At 42.6% G+C, this 26,437-nt stretch overlaps 1 protein-coding gene across 1 annotated transcript; it reads left to right on the top strand.

Moving 5' to 3' along the window:
• Positions 1–1,565: 1,565 nt before the first annotated feature.
• On the top strand, positions 1,566–26,437 carry LOC145780920 (serine/threonine-protein kinase SIK3-like). Its single transcript, XM_082592583.1, has 25 exons — positions 1,566–1,902; positions 2,569–2,685; positions 6,085–6,148; positions 6,508–6,669; positions 6,849–6,973; positions 9,913–10,036; positions 10,233–10,378; positions 10,508–10,591; positions 10,861–10,983; positions 11,133–11,339; positions 11,686–11,751; positions 12,606–12,715; positions 12,796–12,961; positions 13,151–13,339; positions 13,408–13,475; positions 13,798–13,977; positions 14,271–14,403; positions 14,533–14,640; positions 14,703–14,812; positions 15,673–15,814; positions 17,729–17,831; positions 18,151–18,879; positions 19,400–19,569; positions 24,911–25,004; positions 25,400–26,437. The coding sequence occupies exons 1-25, from the start codon at positions 1,750–1,752 to the stop codon at positions 25,411–25,413; spliced, it is 3,687 nt and encodes a 1,228-aa protein (XP_082448709.1). The 5' UTR covers positions 1,566–1,749; the 3' UTR covers positions 25,414–26,437.

Raw genomic sequence — 26,437 nt, 5'->3', positions numbered from 1 at the left:
CGGGTTTTGAAAATCGCCGGGGGGCAAAGTTTCTAGCCGACTGATTGCTTACATTCAAAATGCTGATGTTTGTTTGTCAGCATTGATGTTTTATTGCGTCTATATGCCATTGTATATCGCCAAGCTTTATAATGTAGGCTCAGGCCTCGAAATTCACGGCGGACATCGGACATGTCCGCCGTCACAGCAAGTGATGTCCGCGGGAAGTACCATCTAAATCGGTCATACTTGTCCGTCGAGAATTAGCACAGGAACTAGCGATACAAATCGTCATTGCATAGCACGAACAATTGTTGCGATATAATTTCCAGCGCATTCTAGCGCGCATCTAGAAAATGTGAATACTGTATCCCTTAGCTTCCATTCAAGCAGAAAAACTTTCGATTTTTACCTTGCTTCCACGATTGATGACATTGAATCAGCGTAACAAAGGTGAATTCTTGTCTAAGAATCGATGGGAGTACCGGTACTTCTGCACTAATCACGCGCAATTTTGTTCAAGGTTTACGTCACAATGTCTGGCCTTGATCTCCGAGTAATATTGATACGGCAAGGTTGGTTACTAAATTAGATTATACGAGTAGGCTATTACAGCAAGATGCAAGAAAATTTGTTTAGTTTTGGTATTACAGTAAGAAAGAAAAGACCCAAGGAAAATTCACTTTCGCTCACATGACACGCAAAAATAAACTTAAAGAAAAAAGCCAAGTGAAAGTTTGCACAGCAGAAAATAGTAGCGTTTAGTCAGTGTATAAATTTTCCGACTCCTGCCCAGAGCATTGTGATGCAATAAGCTACACGACCTCGTTCGGTGGAAGTTAATCAGTCATGTGACGTATTGACCAGCTACACGGCGCTTTGACTCTTCAAGTCTTCAAGCGCAAGTCGTTGGTCTGATAAAAGCCTTTCAGAGTGACTGTACTGAATTTTTAAAAAGCCTTCTAAAACCGTACTTATAGTTTTGAAATGGCAAAGAATTATTATCGAGATAAAGTGATTAAGCATGACGATCGACGGCTAAAACTGGTGTGTCAGCCGTGAGACATTTGTCCGCCGAGATAGCTGCTCAGACCGGACACGTTTGTCCGCCGTCAACAAAAACGAATTTCGAGACCTGTAGGCTACTTCGAATTATATGCTGGTCACATTGAACTTTAGCTCTTAACTTAATACACGTAGATACTAAACTGAGCAAACAGCAAACGCACCTTGCTATTGACACTCCCAAGAAAAAACAAAGCAGAAGAAATCAAGAAAAACGTTTTTCAATCATTGTTACTATGCTTCAACGGCACCATGCTGGCGTTCTGGGTGGTTGCTTAAGAAAGTCCTTGGGGTATTCGTTCTCTATGGAGTCGTCTATTATGTGAGAAACATCTATCCCTTCTCTGTATTTCGTTTAGGAGAATGGAATTGCAATTTGTTAGTCTAACAGCAATTTGTAAAAGTCTTCTGGCCATTTGGCATCGACATATGAAAATTGTCTGTTTGTATGCTTCATTGAGCATTTTAAAATGTGAAAGTTCTACTTAAAGTTGAAGAAATTGCTTTTCAGCTTAGGATTGAACTTTGAACTGGCAATATCACACTGCAGAAGTTGCTAAGTGGATGGATGTAGCTGTTGATAATTTGCTTTTGTGTGCTACATGAATTATTGAAATAATGCGCTGAAATGTAATAGATTTTACATTGCACCATCTAGTACTTGTTGGTCAGTTTCCCAGGGACAACGATCTGTGGGTATCAGCAATGTCTTCCAACACTAGAAACCACACTCAGGCCACAAACAAGTCAAAAAGTCACGGATCAAACAGAGTTGGTTGCTACGAAATAGAGCGGACAATTGGGAAAGGCAACTTCGCTGTGGTCAAGCTTGCTACTCACTTGCTAACCCGTGCCAAGGTGAGGACTTGAACCATGCACAGGATGCTGTTGGCATAATATTAATGATATTACACATACGCGATACACATGCCTAAAACAGTGATATGGGGATTCATGTACTTTATACTCTGCCCTAAATTGCTGCCTAAACTTTGAGGCATTTTAATAAAACAATGTTATGTTGTTATGTTAGAAGGTTTTCCTGTGTTTTGTAGGACACAGGTATATAATTCCTTTAAGAATTGTTTGTTTTGATTTGAAACGTTGTTTTGAGTATTTCTATTATTTCCAATATTAGTATTGTTGATATATTACAAAGCAATGTTGTTATGATAAGTGTTTGTTTTACACAATAAGAACATCAACTTCCAACTTAGTGACCACTCTGACTTGAGAGTGGTCACTAAGTTTCCGTTTTGCAACTGAGATCCGTTTTCCATCTGAGTGATCACTGTTGTAGCTGTATGGGGGAAGCATGCTGAAACTTTGTAACATGCTTCTTATTCCTAATGTAAATATGTCCTCATATTATTGTAGAATTTGTATAATATTTGTTTAATCACATGTTCATTGTTCAATTCAATGCCAATATTATATAGTCCTTGATGTATTTTTGAAATGTTAATCAAAAACTCCAGTCTGTTATCGTAAAACAATCACAATTGTGATATCATCTGTGATCAGGTTGCCATTAAGATTGTGGATAAAACTCAACTTGACGAGGAGAATTTGAAAAAGTTGTTTCGTGAAGTCGACGTCATGAAACAATTACGCCATCCTCACATTATCAAGCTGTACCAGGTAACCCTGTCAACTGATGATCTTCGATTCATCACCCAAATGCTGAAGTTGACCTTATTATGTAAATGGTGCATTGCCGTTCGTGGTATTCATTGCAAGTGACTGGGCAACCTACCAGTTTGGGGAAGACTGAAATTTGCTCAGTCACCATTTATCTGAGTTAAAATCAAGTAACATCTCAGCCCCCATTGAGTGCGCTTTAGCAACGCACTGTAAGATCAACTTTCTCTGCAGTGACACCTAATGATGGAATAGTTTTGAAGTGATGATGCTTTAACACGGAATGGCCCGATTCGGTGAGTCCGATTCGGTGAGTTCCCTATTCGGTGAGAGCCTTTTTCGGTGAGAGCCCTATTCGGTGAGTTTTTTTTTTAAATTATTGCGCGCCGTAGCCTAATTATCATTGCCGTTATATGGTTAGGGGTTAGGGGGTTTTTGGGGGTTGCGGTTTGGGGGGGTTGGGGTTTTTGGGGTTTGCGGTTTTGGGGTTTTTGGGGGTTGGGTTTTGGGGTTTTTTGGGGTTTTTTGGGGGTTGGAGTTTTTTGGGAGTTTTGGTTTTTTTTGGGGGTTTGGGTTTTTGGGTTTGGGGTTAGGGGTTTTAATTAGGCTACGGTATCCGATAATTTTCAAAAAAAAATTCAAAAAAAGCACCGAATAGGGCTCTCACCGAAAAAGGCTCTCACCAAATCGGACTCACCGAATAGTAGCAGACCCGCTTTAACAAGAGGGAAGATTTCCACTTTCCATGTGAATGACCGGGCCTGTGTCAATGGTTCAAAGCCTCTACTTCTACATTCTATTCTACAACTGACTACAAATGTTTGACACTGTCAGGATTAACTACGTATCCAAAGAGGCATTTTCAGTCTCAAGATAAGATGAGCAGATCTCACAAACCAACAACCATGTTGTTAATTTTACCTCTTGTCGGAGTATAATTTATGTTGACTACTTAGCTACAAGTATTTTTTTATGATATTGCATGAAACAAATTACTTGACTTGCAGAGCGTGACGCTTATGTTACGTTTAACTACTGCTTTTCAAACGTATTAGTAATCTCTTAAATGAGACTAGCTGTAATCTGGAGATAGTTTTTACTTAATTACCTGAGTTCAGTAGGCTAGCGTTGGGGAGTTCAAGGGGAACTTTTGGATGCCCGTTGTATTAGGAGCTTGAAACCTTTCCAATATTTTTTGTGCGTTATTTATAAGGGTCTTACATTGAGGCCTAACAATCCCATTGGTCATTTCATTCATTTCCCTCTCAACGAGTCTGTGTTTCTTCATGTATATACAATTCTTTACGCTTTTCACCAAATACAAAAGACTTCATGGATAGAGCCTTATCTCATGTGACCTTATGTGACCTTTTCGTCTGAATCCGCCAGTGATTACTCTGTGACTCTGAGTAGCATCCGGTCCTCAACCTCTGTTTAAATGAAATTCTTGCGTTCTGTTGAATTGCTAAAGGTTTTTATTTGTTTTTTTTGTTGCTTCTATGGTAAAGATTTTGTAAAATCAGTTTGTGGTGTGGCATCATGAACCGTTCTAATCCTAACTTTCAGTGAACTGAACTATCAGTAATCATGCCCATTAATCTGCATGCATTTTGCTGTGGCAGTATCACTGCGGCAATTTGTTGAACATTTATTGAATATTTTTTATTTCTTGTGTGAATGACGAGTGTTCAATAGAGTCCGTGGTCAGAATACTTCTAGTTTCCTTTCAATACGAAATTCATTTGTTTAAGTTTTGTTCTCAGTGCTTGAAACCAAAGCAACGACGCAAAATGCGCTGTGGCCTGCAACATGGCTCTTGAAAGGTTGAACAATCGTAATGCGGAAGATCGATGTGGCACGATCTTTGGTGAATTATATGAACAACTTGTGTTCACCATGTGACTGCATGGTATGCATTGACAGATGCGCCCTAGCCCTTGATCAATATATTCACATCGGGATCAAGATTGTGTTTCCAATTGATGGCTTGCTTTGAAATGTTTTGCTGACGTTCTTTTAATCGAAGCCATTGATTTTCCGGTTTATCTATTGCGCTTTTAGATATTTTACCACAAACTCTTGATTTTTACTTTGTATTTGACCATGTGGCAAGTTGCCTTTGTCAAGCTGCCTTGCCTCCTGCCAGGCCGACTCTATTGTTGCGGAGGTTTTAACAAACACGTCACACACTGCACAATCACACGCCGCGCGTTGTGCGCGGGAATAGATTGATGTGACATGACACAGAATTTTTCTTCTGTCACATCGTTGACGAGCAAGCATCGATCAAACATGACAGGCCATATCATTTTCTTTGCGTTGAAGCGACGTTGTCCGTTAAGGAAATATGAACCATCTCTGCTACTTGTATGCCATCTTTGCAAAGAGTGTAGTAACTAGGCCTAGTACTGTAATGCACATTACGTATGCTGGGCAATAGTTTGTTTTGTAGTTATCTGTTTTCACAGTTCCGTCATCTATGCATTGGTTCAATGTTCAGTGTATTGTTGGCCCTGAAGATGCTTGTCTGAGTTGTGTATTGGGCGGCAGCATGCGAACCACCGACCGGAACATAGCCCAAGGTCCTGTGCAGGAAACAATCTAAGTTTAAAATCAGCAGAGGAATGTTTAAATATTTCGTACACTTGTAAGCACAATCGTGTCAGTGTCCACCCTCCATACGCAGTGAACTGGCAAAGCGACTGAACTTCTTCACGTTCTAACCGGTCACCAAGTTGTAGTTGCTGCAATTACACAACGTAGCGCAATGCCACGCGCAGTCGCATCCCACTGCAATCGGTAGCGTTAAAGTTCGTTTCTATGCCTTTTACATAAACTGATTGGTCATCCAAACAATTTCATTGCAACATTCATACGAATTATGTCAAGATATGATTCCAACAAATATTTGAATAGCCTAAAGCCGCACAGAAATCACCTGCAAGTCGGAGTAGGCAGAGCTCTGCTGTGACCACCTTATAATATGGGCATATGTGGTTTATTGCTAATTGGTTGCATGTTGTTAGACCGATCGTGAAGATGGCTTCTCCTGCGCTGGTCACATGTACTTGCTTGAAGATGGTTTCTTCTGCACTGGTCACATGTACTCGCGTATTGAGAAGGTTCATGTTTTCATTTCCTTATCAACTTCATTTCCAATAAATCATGTTTGCTTAGGGAAGCTTTATCTTTCTAAGTGGTCGGACATGTTGGTTTTGAGTGAATGGCACCGTTCAATTAATGACGTCACCCGACCGAGGCTATAATCTTTGAGTTCTGTGTCAGACTAAAGTTGCATTTTTCATCTTTTCGCCTACGTCCGAAACCAGTAAAACGCTTACAGTTTCAAGTCGCTGACGTTTCCTGTGTTCATAAAACTCGGTGTTGCTTTCGTTGCAGGTGATGCAGTCCGAGAGAATGCTCTATCTGGTCACTGAGTACGCCAGCAGCGGAGAGATATTCGGTGAGTGAAGTCGTTAGTGGCGCTTATGTGTCGCTGCAGTTTCGACGTGGTTTAATGACTCGATGGTGCATGTCCATTGTCCATGGTTAGATCATAGTTGAAGCTTGCGAGGCTGGTTTTGACTCTCTGGAACCTTTACAACCTGTCAGCTCACGTTCATATTTGCAGCATAAACTTTAAAAGTTGAGTCAGGTTGATCTTGGGGTGCTCAATTTAAAATGAGCTCAGGTTTCTATGACGTTACTTTTTTTTTAGATATGACAACACGCTGTCCCTATGTAGCTCAACAAACACAAGGTGTCCCCATGTAGCTTGTATGAATAATTATGTATATATATATGTCAACCATTATAATTCAGACCACTTGGTGGCACACGGGAGAATGGCGGAGAGAGAGGCACGCGCAAAGTTCCAACAGATCGTGGCCGCAGTTTATTATTGTCATTCCCGCCATGTCGTTCATCGGGATTTGAAGGCTGAGAACCTCCTGCTGGATGCCGGGAAGAACATTAAGATAGCAGGTTGGTCTTCAGGTTACGAGCTCCTCATCGTGCGTCCTATTTGGTGTTTGGGGCTATCTGCTGGTGATTGAAGATTTTGGTCGTCATCGGCTTGTAGTGATGCTGACGTCATGATCTCGCCTTGGAGGACGCGAAGAAGCGTCGTTCAATTGAAGCTTGCTGGTTGTTTGTGTTTTCAGATTTTGGCTTCTCCAATTATTTCAATGGCAACGAATTGTTGAAGACCTGGTGCGGCAGCCCCCCTTACGCTGCCCCCGAGTTGTTCGAGGGGAAGGAATACGTTGGCCCCAAAGTTGACGTCTGGGTAAGCGATGAAACGTAATAATAGAGACGCCCTTTTGCGTCGTGTCTGTTGATAGCATCCGCCAGTGGGTGACACCATCCTTTGGTCTACTGGTTCCATGTTGGTCAGGGATCGTGTCTCTCGTCGTATACGCCTGACAATGTTATCAATTGTGTGGGAAATAGCTCACTCACATCCCGAACAGCACTGCCACTGTTTACGCAATATTTGCGTTTTTGAACGTTTCATAAACACACACTTGTGTTCACTAGACAATAACTTGCAGATGGTTTGTTTGGTAGTTTGCTACTTGTGCCGTTCCGCTTGATTGCGTGTCACTTGAAACTTTTGACTGAAAGACGCTTTTCCGGTTGTGAGCGCACGTTTGTTAGCGCAATTATGACGTGTGAATGACGCAAAATCATGATTTAGCGCGGACCTTCACTTCAAACCATGCTGCAGTTTTGATCACGCCTGGTGACGTCACTCGGCTCGCTGCTGTGACGTCACGATCAGCTGAACGACGTGAAAGTAAACTTTCCACTAACTGCTTCCTTCCCTTGAAGGAAATGATTTTGTTTCTAACATTCGCCAACGAAGGGAATTTCATGGGACAATGTTACATGACAGTGCGACAGTGGTCGCTCCATTCTGGGAAATTTTGAACTAGGTTCACATTTTAGTGCAATTCGATAACGAGAAACTGTTTTGTCAACTCAGCAGCTTCTTGAAGGTTGGATTGTTCTCTTCGCGCGCGTCTCTTGTTTATTGAGAAACCGAATGATGTGCGTCATAGCTGACGTTGTTGTCGTTCACCGCGTCGTTCGTTTAACGTTACTTGATGTTAATTGAACGTTGATATTACTGTCTCAAGGAAGTGTTCAGTTGCTTTGTGCATAGATGCTCATTCAGCACAACGCCACGTTGCTTCGGCATCTGCTTAGTTTTTTGGTTTAAAGTTAGAAACGTGTTGTTGAAAGTATCACGGAGTGAAGGCGAGTTTCTAATGCTCTTACCCCTCAACCCCCTATCTTGGGTGACCTCACCAGAGAGGGTGCCACAGCGGCAGCGCATTCACACTATCTGTCGTGCTTTTGTTGGAACCGCTACATTGTTTCAATGTTAATTTTACTTTACTTGATGTGAATGTCTTGGAAGCTGTTGTTGACTGCTTTTGTCATTGGTATACGTCACGTTTGGTACATATGATGCAAGCCGATGGGGTCGGTGGCTACTTTTGTTACCAAACAATCCCAGCGCGGATCGCCCATTGGATCCTGGCTACGTCATCAACATGTTTCAATTTCCAGCGCGTCATCGCTCGAGGCTACGCGCAGACAAATAGTTTGTAGATGCGCCACCTATCATTATGTTCGTGTCTCGGTTATTCAAAGCTGTACACGGCCGTGCAATGGTTGGTTGACATCGGTCTGACGTTCCTATACGTTGTAATTGGTGTAGTAGACTCGGTGTAATAGCTGGCTTACCAGGGCGCTCATGTTAATTCTAACCTGGTTTCGACAGTCACGCGGAATGGCAACTATCACTGCTGTTTAATTAACTTCATTGTAGTTGTATATTGCGCCAGAGCAAGGGACGGCGGGCCAAACATTCCATGTTGGGTTGCCGCTGTTCGCCTCTCAAGACACCCTCTTTGCTTGTTTAAAATCCTCTGACCAACCTTAGAATGACGCTGTCATGAAAACGGCGTTAATTTCATGATTTCTATCACGATGTAATGATATATAATGATTGTTTGTTTAAACTTTGTCATATTTGCATTAGATTTGAATCAACGTTTTCATTGCTCGGCTTTCACTTGCTTTCACTTGAACAATCATAAGGCTAGCCAAAAACTTATCATCAATTGGGAAAACACTGCTTTACAATATACCCCCTTTCCTGTATACCTTGGCATAACACTAGACAGGACCCTATCCTATAAGACACACCTACTGAAGCTTAAGAAAAAATTATCTGCTCGCAACAACCTTTTGCAAAAGCTGGGAAACTCAAACTGGGGAGCAGATGAGCACACACTGAAGCAAACAGCACTGGCTCTCTGTTATTCGACCGCTGAATACTGCGCTCCAGTATGGGCTAGGTCAAGCCACACCAAAGTAATTGATTCCGAATTAAACCAAGCATGTAGAATCATAACTGGCACACTCCGTCCAACACCAATCGCCGACCTCTATAACTTAGCAACTATAGCTCCACCTCATATCCGAAGAGAAGTCGCTACAAAAAAGGAAAGAGTAAAACAAATATCCGACCAACGCCACCTTCTCTATGAACACAAACTTATTCCAGCAAGACTCAAGTCACGCAAAAGCTTTATCAAAGTCGGCCCATTGGAACACACAAGCGCGACAGCTGCACGACTAGAAATGTGGACCTCTGAGCCCGATAGGACACAACATCCTGCCATCCCAAGTCCTTCCGAAAGTCTACAACAAACTCCCACCCTTGAGAGAAGAGAGTGGTGCTGCCTAAACAGAGCCCGCTGCGGAGTCGGGAGAAATAAAAGCAATCTTTTCCGATGGAAGATGACTCCTGACCCAATGTGTGATTGCGGCCTAGACAATCAGACGATGAAGCACATCCTCACCAACTGCCCCCTTAGCCCTTCATGTGATGACAACGACCTCAAAAACATCACAAACAATGCTCTTACCTGGCTCCGACACTGGCGTGACAAGCTATGAATGAATTGCTCGGCTTCTTTGTTTTGTAATTTTTGCTTCCGATGACTGCGGTTCATCTCGTCCCGCCAATCAAGTCACTTCTTGAGTCAGTTATGTTACTCACGATCAGTCTCGGCTGCCCAGGAGCAGGGCGGTTGCTTCTACAAGTGGATCGCGATGTTAGATGCTGGTTGCTGAACCATTACTGTTGATGTCATAGAAACTTTACGACTGATTTAAAAACAAACTTGACAAATCTTGGCTTGGTTACAGAGCCTTGGGGTTGTCTTGTACGTGCTGGTGTGTGGGTCCCTTCCATTCGACGACTCCACACTTCAAGCTCTTCGACAGCGAGTCCTTTGCGGGAAGTTTCAAATTCCATTCTACATGTCTTCGGGTAGGCTGGTGATTTGTAGCAAGGAATGAGTTGACTGCGATTTATTGAAATTTAAAATGTTTCCTTTCCATCAACGATGCTGCTGGATTATTGCCACAATTTTGTAATCGTCTCCCGGAGATGATTTGTTGTTACTTGTCAATGCGTGCGCCCGTTACTGCTCTAGTCTTTCAATGATCAGCCGCCATGTTTTCAGAATGCGAAAACTTGATAAGGAGTATGCTGACGGTGAATCCCCAGCGTCGGTGCTCGATGATTGACATCTGCAGACACAGGTGGATGACCATGGCCGGTCCCGATCCTGTCTTTGAGAAGTTGGTCAACGACTGCACCAACACCCAGGTACTCATGGTTCAATAATATGTTCTCGCGGCTGAAGTGGCAGCATACCACCTGTCACGTGTGCACGGGATGTGTTCTCCTCTGGTATGTGCTGACGTGGTGGCGACTAAGACGTTGTTTGATCCACAGGAGCAGAACGATCTGGAGGAGATCAACGACCACATCATCAAGGACATGGTGGATGCAGGAATCGATAAGGATAAAGTTGTCAATGTAAGTAATCTCCTGAGAGAGGGAGTGGGCAACGTTAGATGGCATTTACGCAGCGATGACATCACGGTTGCCAGGTAACAATGTGTTCTCTCCTCGTTCAATAGGAATAAGATTATTTGAATTATATAAGATGACTTGACATTACGTCACAAATTACTGGATTTATTTGCCAAGTTCTTCGTGAACACTTGCGAGGTGTTTCAGAAGTGTCCAAGTGCTCAGGCATCTACGTTCTTGTTGAAAGCGTTAATCTGATGGCTTTTGTTCAGTCAATCTTGAACAAGGAATACGACAACTACAGCTCCTTCTACTATCTCTTGCTTGACAAGTGGAGGCGCCACAGAGCACAGCGGGAGACGCTACATTCACAGTCACAAGGTGGCGCAGCGGAGGTTTGTGGTTTCAACACAACGTTGTTAGTGACGTCACTTGCATAAAGTAAAATAGTCTTTGATCATTTTGGTGTTATGTTATCTGTGCTTGACTCAACCTTGAAGCGTATGTTGAATTTCCTCGCTTTATGACCCCAACATTATTGCAGGGAGCGAACCACCTGTCGTGCCTCCCCAACTGCATCCCGGCTCCCATGATGCATCTCTCCCACTCTCTGCGCCCTCCTAACGCATCCCTGAGTAACCCACTGGCTCCCACCAGCAATGTACGGGTGCCCCTGCTCACTGTGCATTCCCCCGTACAGGGAGTCGCACTTGTGCCCCCCTGCCCAGTGCCAACAGTCACCACCCCTGAAGTAAGGATTATGCTTTTCAATATTTGTTGATATTTTTGAGTTTCCAACTTTTGATTATCGTTGATTGTGAGATCACAATTAATGAGATCTCGGTCTATATGGTTGGCGCATCCTTCACCTTCCAGTTGCACACTTCGGTGTCTTGTCGCTTGATTTATGTTTAATGACGTAGGAGATGCTCCCTTCCAGAGCTGCTGCTGCTATTTCTTTCTCGTTGCTTATTTGTCCGCAACATATGACGTGCATCGTCCCGATATCCGACCGGGAGGTTTGTTTGACACAACATTCATCTCTAATGTACCTTGCGTGACGCACGAGTGAGTTGACACCGACCCATTGCTTGCAGGTCAGCAGGACTCAGCTGAGCATCCCATTCGTTCAAATGGCCGGTACCAGGAACCAACTCCTTCAGGTAACTTGTGGGATTCGCGTTGTTGTGACAAAAGTGTGACGACATACAGGGTGTGTGACGACATACAGGGTGTGTGATCCGGTAGCCACTTTAACAGAACAACTTTTGTAAGCACCTGTAAAGCAGAAAACAATCAGAAGCTGCGTTGTCTGTGACGTCCTGGCGTAAATGAAAGTTAGAGGTGGAACAAAGAGAAAACGCGAACAGTTCTGATAGGAAGTAAATAAAGTGAACGTTCCGCCGAATCCAGCTTGTCCTAATGGGCCCAGGCATACATTTTGATTACGTGGGTTTGATTCCCACCTCTGTCATAATTATTTTTTCTGCAGTACAGTACTCTGAACGTACCAAACAACGTTCAGAGCACTGATCGGCTGAATGCTAGAAGGGTCACAATTGGAATGTAGCCACTTAAACGTAGTGGCTACTGTGTGAGCCCTGTCGAGACCAGTGCTGCCAGATAACAAATGGTACTGGCACAGCGACAACATTGTGCTGCCAAGCTCCACCCGAGATAACTGAGTAGATGAGACGAGTTCGAAATTAGGCGGATCCTGGTGGTGTTTGCGAGAATCTTTCACTTGAGATTCTCGATACTTTCGAAAGCGCATTGTGGGATTGTCCACCAACCACCACCGCAGTCACTGAGAAGTTTGTGGTTGCATGGAAACTAGTACATGCACTAGGTGTCGACTGCGAGCTTTTTGTTGAAATTGCTTTCTCAAATGTGTTTCTTGAGGTCAAACCGTCGTTGTTTTGTCTTTGCTTGCAAAGCCAGTTGTTGTGTACAGAGTACGTTGACTAAACGTGAATTAACGACTTTTTGTTGTAATTATATGGTTTGCTCCTTGCAGCAAGATGGTGAACCTATCTCTGATGATTCCGATGTTGAGGAACCGTCACCAGAGGCGCTAGCGAGGTACCTGTCCATGCGACGTCACACATTTGAAGTCTCAGACGCGAGGTATGTACCAGGGAGGTCTCCCTCGACCGTTCGCTCTAACCCAGTGGGTAGTAGGCTTCATTTCCATTGTTTTGTTGCAGGAACGACGCCTCTCTCCTCAGTGGGGCGATGGGGAGCCACATGGACCCTGCCGCCAATGTGGGGCTTCTGCAACGCACCATTCCATTTCCGGTACCCCACAATTACCCCCTCCCAACCCCCAATTCCCATCTCCCCTTCATGAACATGCAAACACTGCAGTACAAGGTAGGTCACGTGTGTAAGTTGTGTCTACAAAAGTTGCTATCTTTGACATGGCTGCCTCATCATCATGGTGGCGAACCCGCTGCTGTCAATATGTTTAGTTGAAATTATAAACTGACGTTTTATTGACGTCACGTTCGAAGATCTTCATTGTTTGTGAGTTGAATGAGGTAGATTATTTTGATTGGTCAGGAACAAGCTTTGCTGAAGCCTCCCGCGCTCCAATTGTCGTCCCGCGATCCGATGGGGAGGAGGGCCTCCGATGGAGGAGCCAATATCCACCTCTTTCTCCAAGAGCTCAACCGGAAGAAGCTCGCATCCGCTAGAGGGCAGTCGCAGCTTGCCCAGCAGAACTTGGCAGCTCCGAACGAAAGCGACGAGGTAAGTTGTTGTGGCGTTGGTTGCTATGGCAACTACCGATCGATTGACTTGGGATTGTGTCGTTACAGTTACCGGACACCTCTCAAGATGACGATGAGGACTCTGATGACGAACCGGATCAGGACGCGGTGAGAAGGTGAGTCTTACATCGCCACATGGTGCCAGTTTTTGATTGTTCTTAAGTATCTTTTCGAATATCTTTTTTTAAATATCTTTTCGAAGCCTGCCTCAGAACGCAATAGAATGATGAGCCTTGCACTGGTGACGTCACATACACGAGGGAGAGATCCTGTTGATCCGAGATGAAAATTCTTTGAGGCAAAATAGGAGAACTACGACCGTTGTAACTCGGTCGATGCTCATACTGTGTGACGTAGGACGTTACCATTGGTAATAGACGGTATCCATGGCAACGCAGCAGTCATCGAGACCTGGTGTCATGTTGAACGCGTTTGCAGGTACATGGCCTCACGTGGGGCGGGGAAGCGGCATACGATCCCCGGTATGGACATTGCTGCTGATGACGCAACACAAAGCGCTGGTCAGTCAACCATGACGAACCACGCCCCTTTCCTAGCACGCCCGCAGCCAATCAGATCATCGCGACGCACTCCACAATTCCTGTTTCCTCCAGACAGGTGAGACCCCAGCGCGGTCCCTTTTTATCACTTGAGTCATAGTGACGTGACCCGTGTGGTCGATAGCCAACGCCTGCTCGTGCTTGCTTCATACGTCATCATGTTATGACGATGAAGACGTCACGTCATCAAGTGACGGGTTAATAACCATCCAGCCTTTGAAGTCTCTCTGTTGCGTCATACCTTGCGCGGTGAAACTTCGATTCGCTTCAACAGTCGATGAAACTTTGGGAGTTTTTTATGTTTAAAGAGTTTTTCTTTTTGTTACGTCACTTGCATCTCGATGGATCCAGCGATCCCATGAGCGGAAAGCAGCCCTACCAGCCGACGGATCGATACAGGAGAAGATTTTCCGACGGATCGGCAAGCTTGCAGGCCTTTCGCCAGCAGATGGAGGCTGGAAACCAGCTTGATCACGTGCAGCAGGTAAGTGGAGGCAGCGAAGCGGAACTTGATTGACAGTTCGCTATCGTATGAATGATGGGATTGATGTGATGAAGCTTTCCTGTGTATTTTCCTGGAATGTTGCATTCCTTAAAGTGATCTTCTTTTCAGGAGCATCAACAGTTGACGCAACAATTTCTCAACGCCCCGGGAGAGTCATCAGCTCAAATCTACCAGCGACGTCACATCCGCGACATTCAAGGAATGCGTCAACAACAGGTAAGCAGTTATGTCATCAGCGTGCATGTCCAACACGAACTGAATTAATTTCTACCTCTCAGCTCCTCCAGCAGAACTCTCCACAAGGATCACCTCCTGTCCCATCGAGCCCTGTCTCTCACCAGGCCATGGACGGCCGTCACCACCAAGCACTGTTGCAACGCATGCAGAGGTGAGCTCAACTGATTGTCAACTGATGTGTCACTTGATTATAAATTGGTGGATTTGTGGTCAGAGAACAAGTGTGTTTGGCCTGCACTGTGATCGCGAAGGGACGCGCAACTTACCAGGCTGTCATAATTGTTTCTATCTCTTACTGGAAAGAGATTTGGGAAAGATAGAGGACGTAGTTTATCGGGATATCAAACGTTATACAGTCAATTCTTGCAAATGTCGAATAGTTCTACTTGTGAGATGATAGATGAAATTCTTGAACTGACGAATGGTTCACTAATTCAAAGAAATCGAATTCTGAACAGCAAATGTCTTCGTTGACTTCAAAATAAATTTACTCTACTACTTGCAACAGCTACTTTACAATTAGCAATAACTTCCACTTCTGCAATCTATTGAATATCCGCTAGAACTTTACACAAATCTAATAATCATACTCAAATCACGCGGCTATTTATAACAGGTTTGCTTTGACTAGAAGCTTCCAGAGACTAGGGTAATATCACATCACAAGAGCTCATCTTCTGGTCCACAAGTCTAGTTATGAGAATCGCACGTAATGTAGAATCTTTGACTAGAAGCTTCCAAAAACTATGGTAGTATTACATCACAAAAACTCATTCTTCTGGTCAACAAGTCAAAGACGTTACGAGAATCGCACGTAATGTAGAATCTTCTCATAGTTAGTTTCGCAATAGAAGATTGTGTAACTAAAGGTTACTTCAGGACAAAATTCGACAATAACAACTCCGTAAGAATTACACAATCAAATGGTTCAGCTATTCTAAGTTAATAATGTGGCCTGTCGTGGGGCTACTCGTATTGATTGTGACACATGGAAACATTGTTTCGTCACAGATTGAATTTGCAGTACAACCAAGGGAGCCCTCCTCCATCTTTCCAGCAACTCCCGCCTTCCAACTTCAATCCTCAGATAGTTCCCATGCACCCTCTGACAACATTCAACTCCATCTGCCAATCAGTGTCATCGGTAACCACGGTAACATTTGTTCATTGCATGGATGATCGCATTCTCAGTTTGTCTGTGTCATTATTATACATCACCAATCTAACAATAATCACACAGTTGGCGGTTTATTGGTAAAAGAAGCTATGACGTCTAGACGCCAGATGACGACATGCTTGATGACGTGATGGGATGTGGTGCCATCAAGTGGCCGTCGTTTTGTGACATTGCTGACGTAGATGATTGTCATCCATCGACGGAATTTGACGTCAACGAATTGTGTGAGTCGATGGAACATGGCGAAGGATTGTCCAGCAGTCAGTTGTTAGTGTACAACAAGTTGTTAGTAAGTTATTAGTATTCAACAAGTTGTTAGTAAGTTGCTAGTATTTAACAAGTTGTTAGTAAGTTGCTAGTGTACAACAAGTTAGTAACTTGCTAGTATTCAACAAGTTGTTAGTAAGTTGCTGGTATTCAACAAGTTGTTAGTAAGTTGCTAGTATTCAACAAGTTGTTAGTAAATTGCTACTATTCAACAAGTTGTTAGTAATTTGCTAGTACACAACAAGTTGCTAGTATTCAACAAGTTGTTAGTAAATTGCTAGTGTTCAACAAGTTTTTAGTAAGTTGCTAGTATTCAACAAGTTGTTAGTAAGTTTCTAGTATTCAACAAGTTGTTAGTAAATTGCTATTGTTCCACAAGTTGTTAGTAAGTTGCTAGTATTCAACTAGTTATTAGTAAGTTGCTATTATTCCACAAGTTGTTAGTAAGTTGCTAGTATTCAACTAGTTATTAGTAAATTGCTAGTATTCAACAAGTCGTTAGTAGGTTACTTGTATTCAACAAGTTTTTAGTAAGTTGCTAGTATTCAACAAGTTGTTAGTAAGTTGCTTGTATTCAACAAGTTGCTGGTATTCAACTAGTTGTTGGTAAATTGCTAGTATTCAACAAGTTGTTAGTAGGTTGCTAGTATTCAACAAGTCGTTAGTAAGTCGTTAGTAAGTTGCTGGTATTCAACAAGTTGTTAGTAAGGTGTTAGTATTCAACTAGTTGTTGGTAAATTGCTAGTATTCAACAAGTCGTTAGTAAGTTGCTTGTATTCAACAAGTTGTTGGTAAGTTAAAAAATGCAAAGAAACTCATGAGTTGATTGTATTAAATCTTTTTGACGGGACTAGAACCTATGGAAGATGACCGATTATGTCACCTTTTTTAAAAAGTTAGTCACAGACAAGCCCAGTAGCTACCTGCTACTGCTGGTTGAGTATGAAGCGAAAATTACGAAGTCACACCAAATCTGAGGTGTTTTTATGTACGGTAATACTCTCAAGCAGGGCTGTTGACAGCTTAAGTTGGGCCCGGTACAAACGAGATCCTCCGGACCCAAATCAAGACACTTCTAAGAGAAACGCGGAAGTTTCCTCAAACTCCCAGTCCCTGTGGAAAGGTTGCGGCGCTTAAAAGCATACCGGGCCCGAATAAAAAAGCAATCCCTAAACTCCCCTGTCAATGTTCCTCTCAAGAGACATAGCACAATAGCACATGAAAGCAATTAATTAACATTATGTAGGCCAGGAGGCTGATACTGCGTCCCACGAATTACTGCACTAAAGCAGAGTGACTGCACTATCCCTATTTCTCATATTTGTCGTTGTTTGGAAGAGCAGCGTTTTAAAAAACTCCATCTATTGCATTTAACTCTAAAAATTTACGTGATTTGGACACACGTTTTAATTTTTTCGGAGCTGGAGCCACTAGCATGAAGCCCGACATCTCCGGACCTAAAGCCTGACAGTTCTGGAGCCGGAGCCAGACTTCTTTTATAGCGACTCCGCAGCCCTGGTTGTAATGTGCTCATTGAATTAGCATCCCGTAGTATCTCAACAATATCTTCACCATTGGTGTATTTTGTTGAGAGTTTGAAAATTTCTAAATTTTTATTCACAGGAAGCGCAATCATCCGTGTCGGATGCTTCGTATTCTCCTCAACATCTCGCATCACCTCCACAGAGCAAAGAAAACCAAAATCAGGCGCTTACATCCAACTCAGGTGAGATGTGTCCCTCGCGCCGACGCGTGCCCTACCCGCCCCCTCTGTGTTTCTTGAAAACGGATCTGTGACGTTATAGTGCGAATCTAATTGGAAAAAGTTTTCAGTCACTTTGAAATTGGCGATTTTAACAGATGACCTGAAACCAAAAGTAAGTTTTCAATCCTACGGCATTGAAGTTGAGCATCTTTGAAATATCAATGATTCGGAGACAACCAGCAACGTGGCTTCGAAGTCGCCGCAGCTTTCTAAAAAACACACAAAGGCATGACGAGAAAACAAACACCAGGAATTTGACGTCATAATTGTTATGTTTCAGTGCTTTCGTCGTCGGATCCGTCCCAGAACCCCAGGTTTCAAACCCCTTTGACCTTCTCTGCCATCGGCCCCCACTTTGCTGACTCGGCGCTGGCCAACGTAAACAACAACAGCAATGTTTATGTGGATTCCGACACAGACGAGGTTGTCATGGATACAGCGAGGATGAATGTCGCCCCTATGGATCCCGACATGGATGGACTTTCCCAAATTGTTGGTGAAAAGGCTTTTAAAAACTCGTCTATCACCCAACAAACAGGGGTTTACAACCCTCCAGATTATCAGGGTGGTGAACCCCACCCCGCCCCATTGTTACCGCGGACCAACTTCCCTTTCTTGCCTCAATCCCGTAGACTGGTCGCCACTCCACCTGGTGGATTTCCTGGTCAATCTGGACCTTATTCTTCCCGCCACTATCCATGGCACAAACATCCCTACTTACCCTCCGTTGGGGAGGAGGAAGGAGAGAGAATCCATATGCGGGATCCTCATCGTAATAGATCTATTTCCCCTGGAGAAGTACCTTCTCAAGATCTCATTTTGAGCCATTCATCGGCAGCAGGGGGAAATCTTGGTTCTCGAGAAAATGATTTGCAAAACAATATTTTTGAAAACAACTTGCCCCACCATGCCGACGACTCCACACTGACGAAATCGTCGTCTGATGGAATCCTCCCAGGACTCACAAACTCCTTACAAACTCCAAACAATTTCTCTTCCAGCGAGAACGGTGAGTCTTTATTGTTTATTGCTAGTTTACAACAGTATTTTGGCAACAGAAAATTTCATCCAGCCTGATCCTCATCCCCAATCAACTTGATCCTTATCCAACTTGATCCTCTTCTCCGTCCAGCTTAATCCTTATCTTCATCCAGTTTGATCCTCATCCAGTTTGATCCTCATCTCCATCCAGTTTGATCCTCATCTCCATCCAGGTTGATTCTCATCTCCATCCAGGTTGATCCTCATCTCCATTCAGGTTGATTCTCATCTCCATCTAGGTTGATCCTCATCTCCATCCAGTTTGATTCTCATCTTCATCCAGGTTGATTCTCATCTTCATCCAGGTTGATTCTCATCTTCATCCAGGTTGATTCTCATCTTCATCCAGGTTGATTCTCATCTCCATCCAGCCTTATTCTCATCTTTCCCTGTTGTAGCACTGGTTGTACGAGTTTTGTTTATATTTTTTGTATTATGAATAACCTGTTAGTTGCGGGAGTGCCTAATTCATCATTCCACCCCCCTAGGTTTAAAGCACTCCTCCCATTCCATCGTCCAACTTTCCACTCTGGCGGCTTGTGACATCATGGGGGAGATCCACAAAACCTTGCAATCCCGGTCACGGTCTATTGACTACGAGCAGGAGTCGAAATGGAAGATCGCCTTACGTAAGAGTGACGTCTTCCTGGAGATGGAGGTGAGTGACTATGACGTAATTATGTATTTGAGTTTGAGGGGATTCACCTTCGCTGGAATCGCTGCGTTCATTTTTCTGGAACCAGTTACTAGCCAGGTATAGATTCTAACCCGCATGTTACAGAGTGGCGTCGCCTCGCTTGTTCAACGACATCTGGTGGTACAAGACAGTCTTGGACTCATCCTATAACGCGCCATCATGCGGTGTGATATTGCCCCGTTTATTAGCTAGGGATGTGGCTGCCTTCGCCCACCATGCCAATTAGGGTGGGTCGCGAAACGGACTTTTTCACCAAATCGAAAGCCTTAAATTGTTATTTGAAAATAGGCCCCAGAAAACACTCCATACCAAATCTGAGCTCATTTGGTCTAGGAATAGCTTGCGAAAATGCATTTGAAATTTCCCAAAAATCCTTATTTCCCAAAAATCAAACAGGATTAGACACACCATATCCTGTTTGATAAAAATATGCTAGAAAGGCAACTCATTGGTGTGCATCATACATAACATAGGCCTACCAGCCAGACAATCCGATGATGCAAATGTTTTCTAATGATGCGATAACCCCGCCATGCATTCCAACGTTAAAATTTGTTGAGTCACATCCGATGAACTTCAAACTTGTCAGCCAATTTTTTTTCTTTTAGGGCAACCGATAAGCATTGCTGAATGTCCTTATTCTGTCCGCTTTTGCCACCAGGCTGTTTCACTACAGAATAATGTTCATCTTTGGCCAGGTGCTTGCCGCTGCTTCCTGGTCGTGGAACGAGTGTTTGATCTTTACGGCCATCAAAAAACACACCCTGGATCAAAGCCGGGAACACTGCGATGGAATTGCAATTCACATTTTCATTTCTAAGATATTCCTTATCTCCTTGGATTTTATTTTATATCAATTACACTGGTCTACACAAAATTTCAGGTTTGGGTTTTGACAACCCATTTTAGCTAATTTTGGGGCGCTGAATCCGAAAATGAACTCAGATTTTCTCTATCACATCACGTTTTTGAGATATGAAATATCCCTAATTTTTGAAAAAAATCAATTTTTGCCCCCCCTCTGTTGTCAAAACAAGGAATTCTGATGCAATAAACACTGTTTTACCTGCAATAATCTAGCTTTAATTAACAAACAAGCATTCTATATTATATTCACACAAATTTGCGTTGTCTTTATTAAAATTTCATGCCTTGGAATAAAAAATAGGCATGCAAAAGAGCAACCATAATAACATCAAACGCTACATTATGCTGACGAACATGTCGATAGGACAGTGACAAGGTATTATCTGAATTATAGCCTACATTTCACACAATATGCACATAGACATTCCAATGGAGTGCAGAAATTCTGAAGACACACACAAAAATAGCAAAGTGCCAAAATAAAGGTTGACTCAAAGGGACTTGGGCAGGGCGAGTTCAGAAACAGTCAAAAAAAGAGCTTTCATAAATATGAACTCTTCACTTATAAGCTTAAAAAGGCTCTTTTGAGGGACTTTCTTTTATGAGCAGCATCTGGAATTTCTCTTTTAAAACTACAACAATAGTCGGCCATCATGACAATCCCACCGACCTTGATAACGTTCCTCCATAATTTTAATATCCTGGTGGAAACGTTCACCCTGTTCTTCACTAACTTTCCCAAGGTTTTCTGGAAACTCATCCGCATGGCTCTTTAAATAGTGAACTTTGATGCTCATCCTGCATCCCAAATCTTCAAAGCTAAGCAGTAGCTCCCTTAAGAGATCTTTATAATTTTCTGCTTTTCTGTTTCCCAAAAAATTTCTCACAACAGCACCGAAAGCATCCCAAGCTCTAGCCTCGAATGGCAACATTGATTTCACAAAATTTTTATCCTTTAACAATTGCCTGATTTGTGGTCCATTGAAAATCCCAGCTCTTTTTTTCTCTTCACTGAGACCAGGAAAAGCATAACATATATACTTAAAACACTCTCCTTCATGATCCAAAGCTTTTACATATTGTTTCATGAGACCAAATTTGATGTGAAGAGGAGGCAAGAGGATCTTTTTGATATCAACTAACTGATCACGTATGATATTTTGTCTCCCGGTGTCAAGGTGAGCCTTGGAGGCCACTCTTCTTTGTTCCAGTGCTGATCCTTGGCCCTGCTGTCCCAGTAGCATAGGAAATATGGGTATTTGGTGTAGCCACTTTGTTGCCCCAGCAAAAAGTTCACCATTTTTAAATCCACACAGATGAGCCAACCATGCTCACGGTACTTTAACTTTTCAAGAAAGGTTTTGATGTCCTGATACTCTTCTTTCATTGTCACCGAATGTCCTATCGGAATAGAACCGTACACGTTACCATTGTGAAGTAGAACACACTTCAAACTTCGTTTGGAGCTATCAATGAAAAGTCTCCATTGGTCTGCATCATACTGTGGTAATCCCATTTCTAGAAGAAGTTCTTCTATATTGTTGCAATAAACGAAATTGGCCCCTTGTTTAAAAAGTTGGCTCTTTTTTGGCCCTTTTTGAACGTGCAGTTGGCTCCTTGCCAAATTTACATCTGGTAACCCTGCTGCACAGAGATAGCAGCTGACCCACAGATAACGCCTGAGAAGCCAAGACAGGGAGTTCAAGCCAGCATGGAAAAACTCAACGCTACCAATCTCCACTATGTCCTATTACGATTATTATCATAACAGGAATTTTTTTTATTTTAAAGGAAATCTGAACCAATTTATGAATTTAGTGTAAAAATATCTCTATGTTTGAAAGTTTATAGCTGTCAGAAAATAATTATATTTGACATTTTACTGCACTAAAAAGGGTAAAAATTGGTCAATTTCATTAATAATGGCAACGATAGAAAGAAAACTTGATGTGATAGAGAAAATCTGAGTTCATTTTCGGATTCAGCGCCCCAAAGTTAGCCAAAATCAGTTGTCAAAACCCAAACCTGAAAAAAAAGTTGAAATTTGTAGACCAGTGTTATTTGTGACGTATCATCTTCCGTTACGATGCCGAGATCAACTAAGAGAGCGGTGCATATCGCTGCTGTTGCTAGAATGGACACACCATATCTTTTTCTTTTGCGTACAGTATTTTCAAAAATCTTCTTTTGTCCAAGCCAATCGAGAACTTGATACGTTTTCGGTATTGACAGTTCTGGCACATCAGCAACAACATCCGCAAATGAAGATGTAACAGAGGAAACAATTGACGACGAGTCATCGGTATCATCAGTATTAGTAGAGTCTACCTGAATGTCACTGGCAAATGTGTTGCCATGTGCAGCTGTGGAACTAGATCCTTGGATGATGCAACATTACATAATTTAACAATTTTTTCACATTTTAAAGTAGTTTTTGACATAATCATGAGGTGAATTGTGACCTTTAAAAGGGTATAGTAGTGGTATCTAAAATGTTTTAGGAGATGCATTTCACCAATATTGGATCACAGAATAATTGTTTGTAAGTTCTGGATAAAAAATGATAAATGCCATTTTCGCCCAAAAGTCTGGATTTTTGGGAAATTTCAGATGCATTGTCGCAAGCTATTTCTGGTCCAAATCAGCTCAGATTTGGCATGAAGTATTTTTTCGGGCCTATTTTCACATATCCATTTGAGGTTTTCGATTTGGTGAAAAAGTCCGTTTCGCGACCCATCCTAACGCCCATGGTATTCTCTGGCATGTTTGTATATAACAAGGTTCTTAAACGGGAGTGCTGACATATTGGAATTATTTACAAGGGAATAATTAGAGGGTCAACATTTTCTGTCTGTTTCACATCAAACAATGGATTGGATCGTTGATATGCGAGTTGTGGTCAGCACCAACACGCCACGATTTGACGCCATCATCAACAGAAAGCAATAGTAAAAACGTCGCTGAGCTTGTTGCTTAAAGGCATACTAAAGGAAAATTTCAAACTGGAATTAAGCATTAAAATGAGTAAACTGAACATTCAAGAATACATTTCAAAAACAATTACCCAAAAAAATTTGTTTTCAATGGCGCTGGCAAGGCCCAAAGTCCAGTGTTTCATTTATTTTCATTTTTTTCAAAATGACCAAAACGTGCAAACACAGCTCAAGAATACGTCATAAAGTCCAGCAATAACAAAAGCCACGTTACCAATCTGATGTTTTGAGCAAACTGTCTGCTGTTTTGATGTTAAAATGTGCTGTTTTGATGTAAATACATACATAGCCTACAGTCAAATCGCCCGCAGTAACAATTATTGCGTGATCGGTTGATTGCTAGACTTTATGACGTAGACTTTATGACGTAGACTTTATGACGTTCTTTACAGTCGCACGCTTCGTTGCTCAGGCCAATCTCGTTTTGAAAGCTCTGACAAAAGCACGCGCACAATGGTGGTCAGACTGCAATGGGGCAAAATTTTATTGAAAATCGTTTTATGGTAGCATGTTAAACACAAAGAACGTGGAAAATCGCCAAGTCAGGTTTTTCCTTTAATACCCCTTTAAACATCGCTACGGAAAAAGCTATCATCCACAATTCCACATGACTAACGGAATGAGGAAAGTTTTGGAGCCAACTGCTGACAGTTGGTGACGCAGGATTTGACGTCGTCACGATCTTGTCGGTTGCTATCTTGGTGGCTGTTATCTTGTCGGTTGCTATCTTGGTGGCATGATTAGGTGATCGGGAAGCTGCAAGGATCGCAATGAGGGTGCAATTAAACCCATCACCGTTGAAAATCGAAATCAGCTTTGTTACAATGATAATGCCATGGGACGATACCTTTCTGACAGGGTAACGATAGAGGGGCTGAGACCCTGACTTGGCGCCCATAGCTTGGAGATGTCATGAGATCCAGAAGAGAAGACGCGTGGCCGAAGAAAATTCTTTGACGTCCGTGGGAATGAGCCTCGAGGAGGACCAAAGAAATGTTGACTCGACTGCATGCCGGAAGATCTGCAGATCCACCAACCCTCGCAGTACGTGGAAACAGGAGATGTACAGATGGTTAAAGAATTGAGATACAAAACATGAAGAAAAAAAACACAATTTTTATTCCACCGTATGAGGAAAGCATCATATTGTTTTATTTCAATGTCAGTTAAATGAATACAAGAGACATGATGATTTTGTTGTCAACACATAAGGAGAACATCGCTTTTGAGTCATTGGATGCAAGAACTGGTTGGTGGTTCAAAGGTGGTACCAACAAGGCAAAAGATTAAAAACCACTGATCAGATGAAAAATATTCACAGTCTCCGCTCTAAACGTGGTGTGCATGGCGAGGGGTTGATTTAGCGACATTGGTGGGATTTTCTATCCTTAATCACGCACCGCTAGATGGCCCTCTTATTAATGCAGTGTACCACTTTTCAGGTTCTAGAAGGATCGTCAAAAAATTGTTTGAAAATTCGCAAGGTGTCGGGAGATTTTCTTGAGTACAATCGATTGTGTGCGGAGCTTCTGCAAGGTAAGTTCCTTGTTTCGCATCTTTGTCGGCTGCGTAGTGGACGCCGGTTCGACTCCTCTCTGGAGTACGCGGATGAATCTTGGCTTAATGGGATAATTTTTCCTACCACACCGAGTCTCCATCAAGGACAGTTTTCCATTCAGTAGCATCTAGTGCAGGGGTGTCCAAATTCCGGGCCGTTGACCAAATCTGGCCCGTCTGGGAAAAATTTTCGACACCCTTGATGTAGTGGATCGACAGTCAACAACCAGAACCTTGATGCTCGGATCTACGTCGCCGACACAAAGCGAAACCGCGCGATAAATATTTTCACTTGAATTCCAACTCTGCCCGCAGCGTCATCACTTTCCTACTAGTGACGTAATAACTGATTCTCTGAAATTTTTCCCTTTTAGGTTTGAAGTTATGACGTCATCGGTGATTTGGCGTTTCCTGACTGGCCTGCCGAAGGTGCTTCATCTGCACTTACGATTACTTGGAACGCCCAGTAATTTATATTTGGTCGAGCGTTTGAGTTTTGAACCTGATCGAAACGTTTGCAGAGTATTACGTTTGAACTTGTTGAGTTTTTATCTGCTACTTGCATCCGTCGATGCTGGATTAGCGCAAATATCAGTTTCATGGTTTTCCATCCACACCTGTTTTTCCATATTGCTGCTCTTTGTTTGTTCTTGGAATCGTTCCTTCCACATTGATAGTTTTATTACGGTTGGCTGATCAAGCGTGAAATTGTTGACAATTTGTCGAAAGTTCTTACTGCTTGATGCAAGAATGACGCATTGTGAAGTCATAATTGTTTTCAAACCTCCCTGGAGCAGCTTTTAAATTATTTGTTGTCTCTCAAACATTTATTTTTTGCTACTGTTCTGACGTAATAATCATAATCGCGACTCAATCTTGAACAATTTCCACTCGACATCTCTGATAAAGCCTCACCCCGGTGATTCCCCGTGGCTGAGTGAAGCGTGGACGTTGCTACAGAATGCTGCCGGACCAGATGAGGCTCAAACAGGGTTGCCATATTGGCGGATTTAATGTTAAATTTCAGAAACTTGACGTTTTCGTAATAGATTTTTATATTAAAACATGGCACGGTCACAACATCTTAAGCTATAGTAGGTAGTATATTATTTAGCTATGATGGCAATCATGCTGTTGACAAAATCAGCCCAAAATGCAATATTGCGAAAAGCATCAAGATTCGGAAAAAGTTACCTTTTCAAACCTAATATTTTGTAAATAGGCTACTGCGCATTGATGAAGCAGAGTTTTTTGAACTGTTGACAATGTAGGAAAATATTGAAAAAACGCCAAAACTATATCAAAATGCCAAACGCATTAAAAAAAAACGCTCAAATTTGACATTAAAACCGGCAATCTGGCAATCCTGCTTGTCATGCAAGATGAGGCCTAGCGTTTGGCTTCCAGTCCAG

This window comes from Aplidium turbinatum, chromosome 12 (assembly GCF_918807975.1).
Source record: "Aplidium turbinatum chromosome 12, kaAplTurb1.1, whole genome shotgun sequence".
Classification (NCBI taxonomy): Eukaryota; Metazoa; Chordata; class Ascidiacea; order Aplousobranchia; family Polyclinidae; genus Aplidium; species Aplidium turbinatum.
The sequence above is the reverse complement of the archived record's forward strand: the minus strand, read 5'-3'. Positions and strand labels throughout refer to the sequence as shown.

Bases quoted from the DNA above. Each gene is read 5' to 3' on its own strand.
- LOC145780920 (XM_082592583.1), top strand. From the start codon at position 1,750: ATGTCTTCCAACACTAGAAACCACACTCAGGCCACAAACAAGTCAAAA. The intron at 10,037-10,232 runs GTAGGCTGGTGA...CCATGTTTTCAG, and splicing joins TCCATTCTACATGTCTTCGG to AATGCGAAAACTTGATAAGG. The intron at 12,962-13,150 runs GTAGGTCACGTG...TTGATTGGTCAG, and splicing joins TGCAAACACTGCAGTACAAG to GAACAAGCTTTGCTGAAGCC.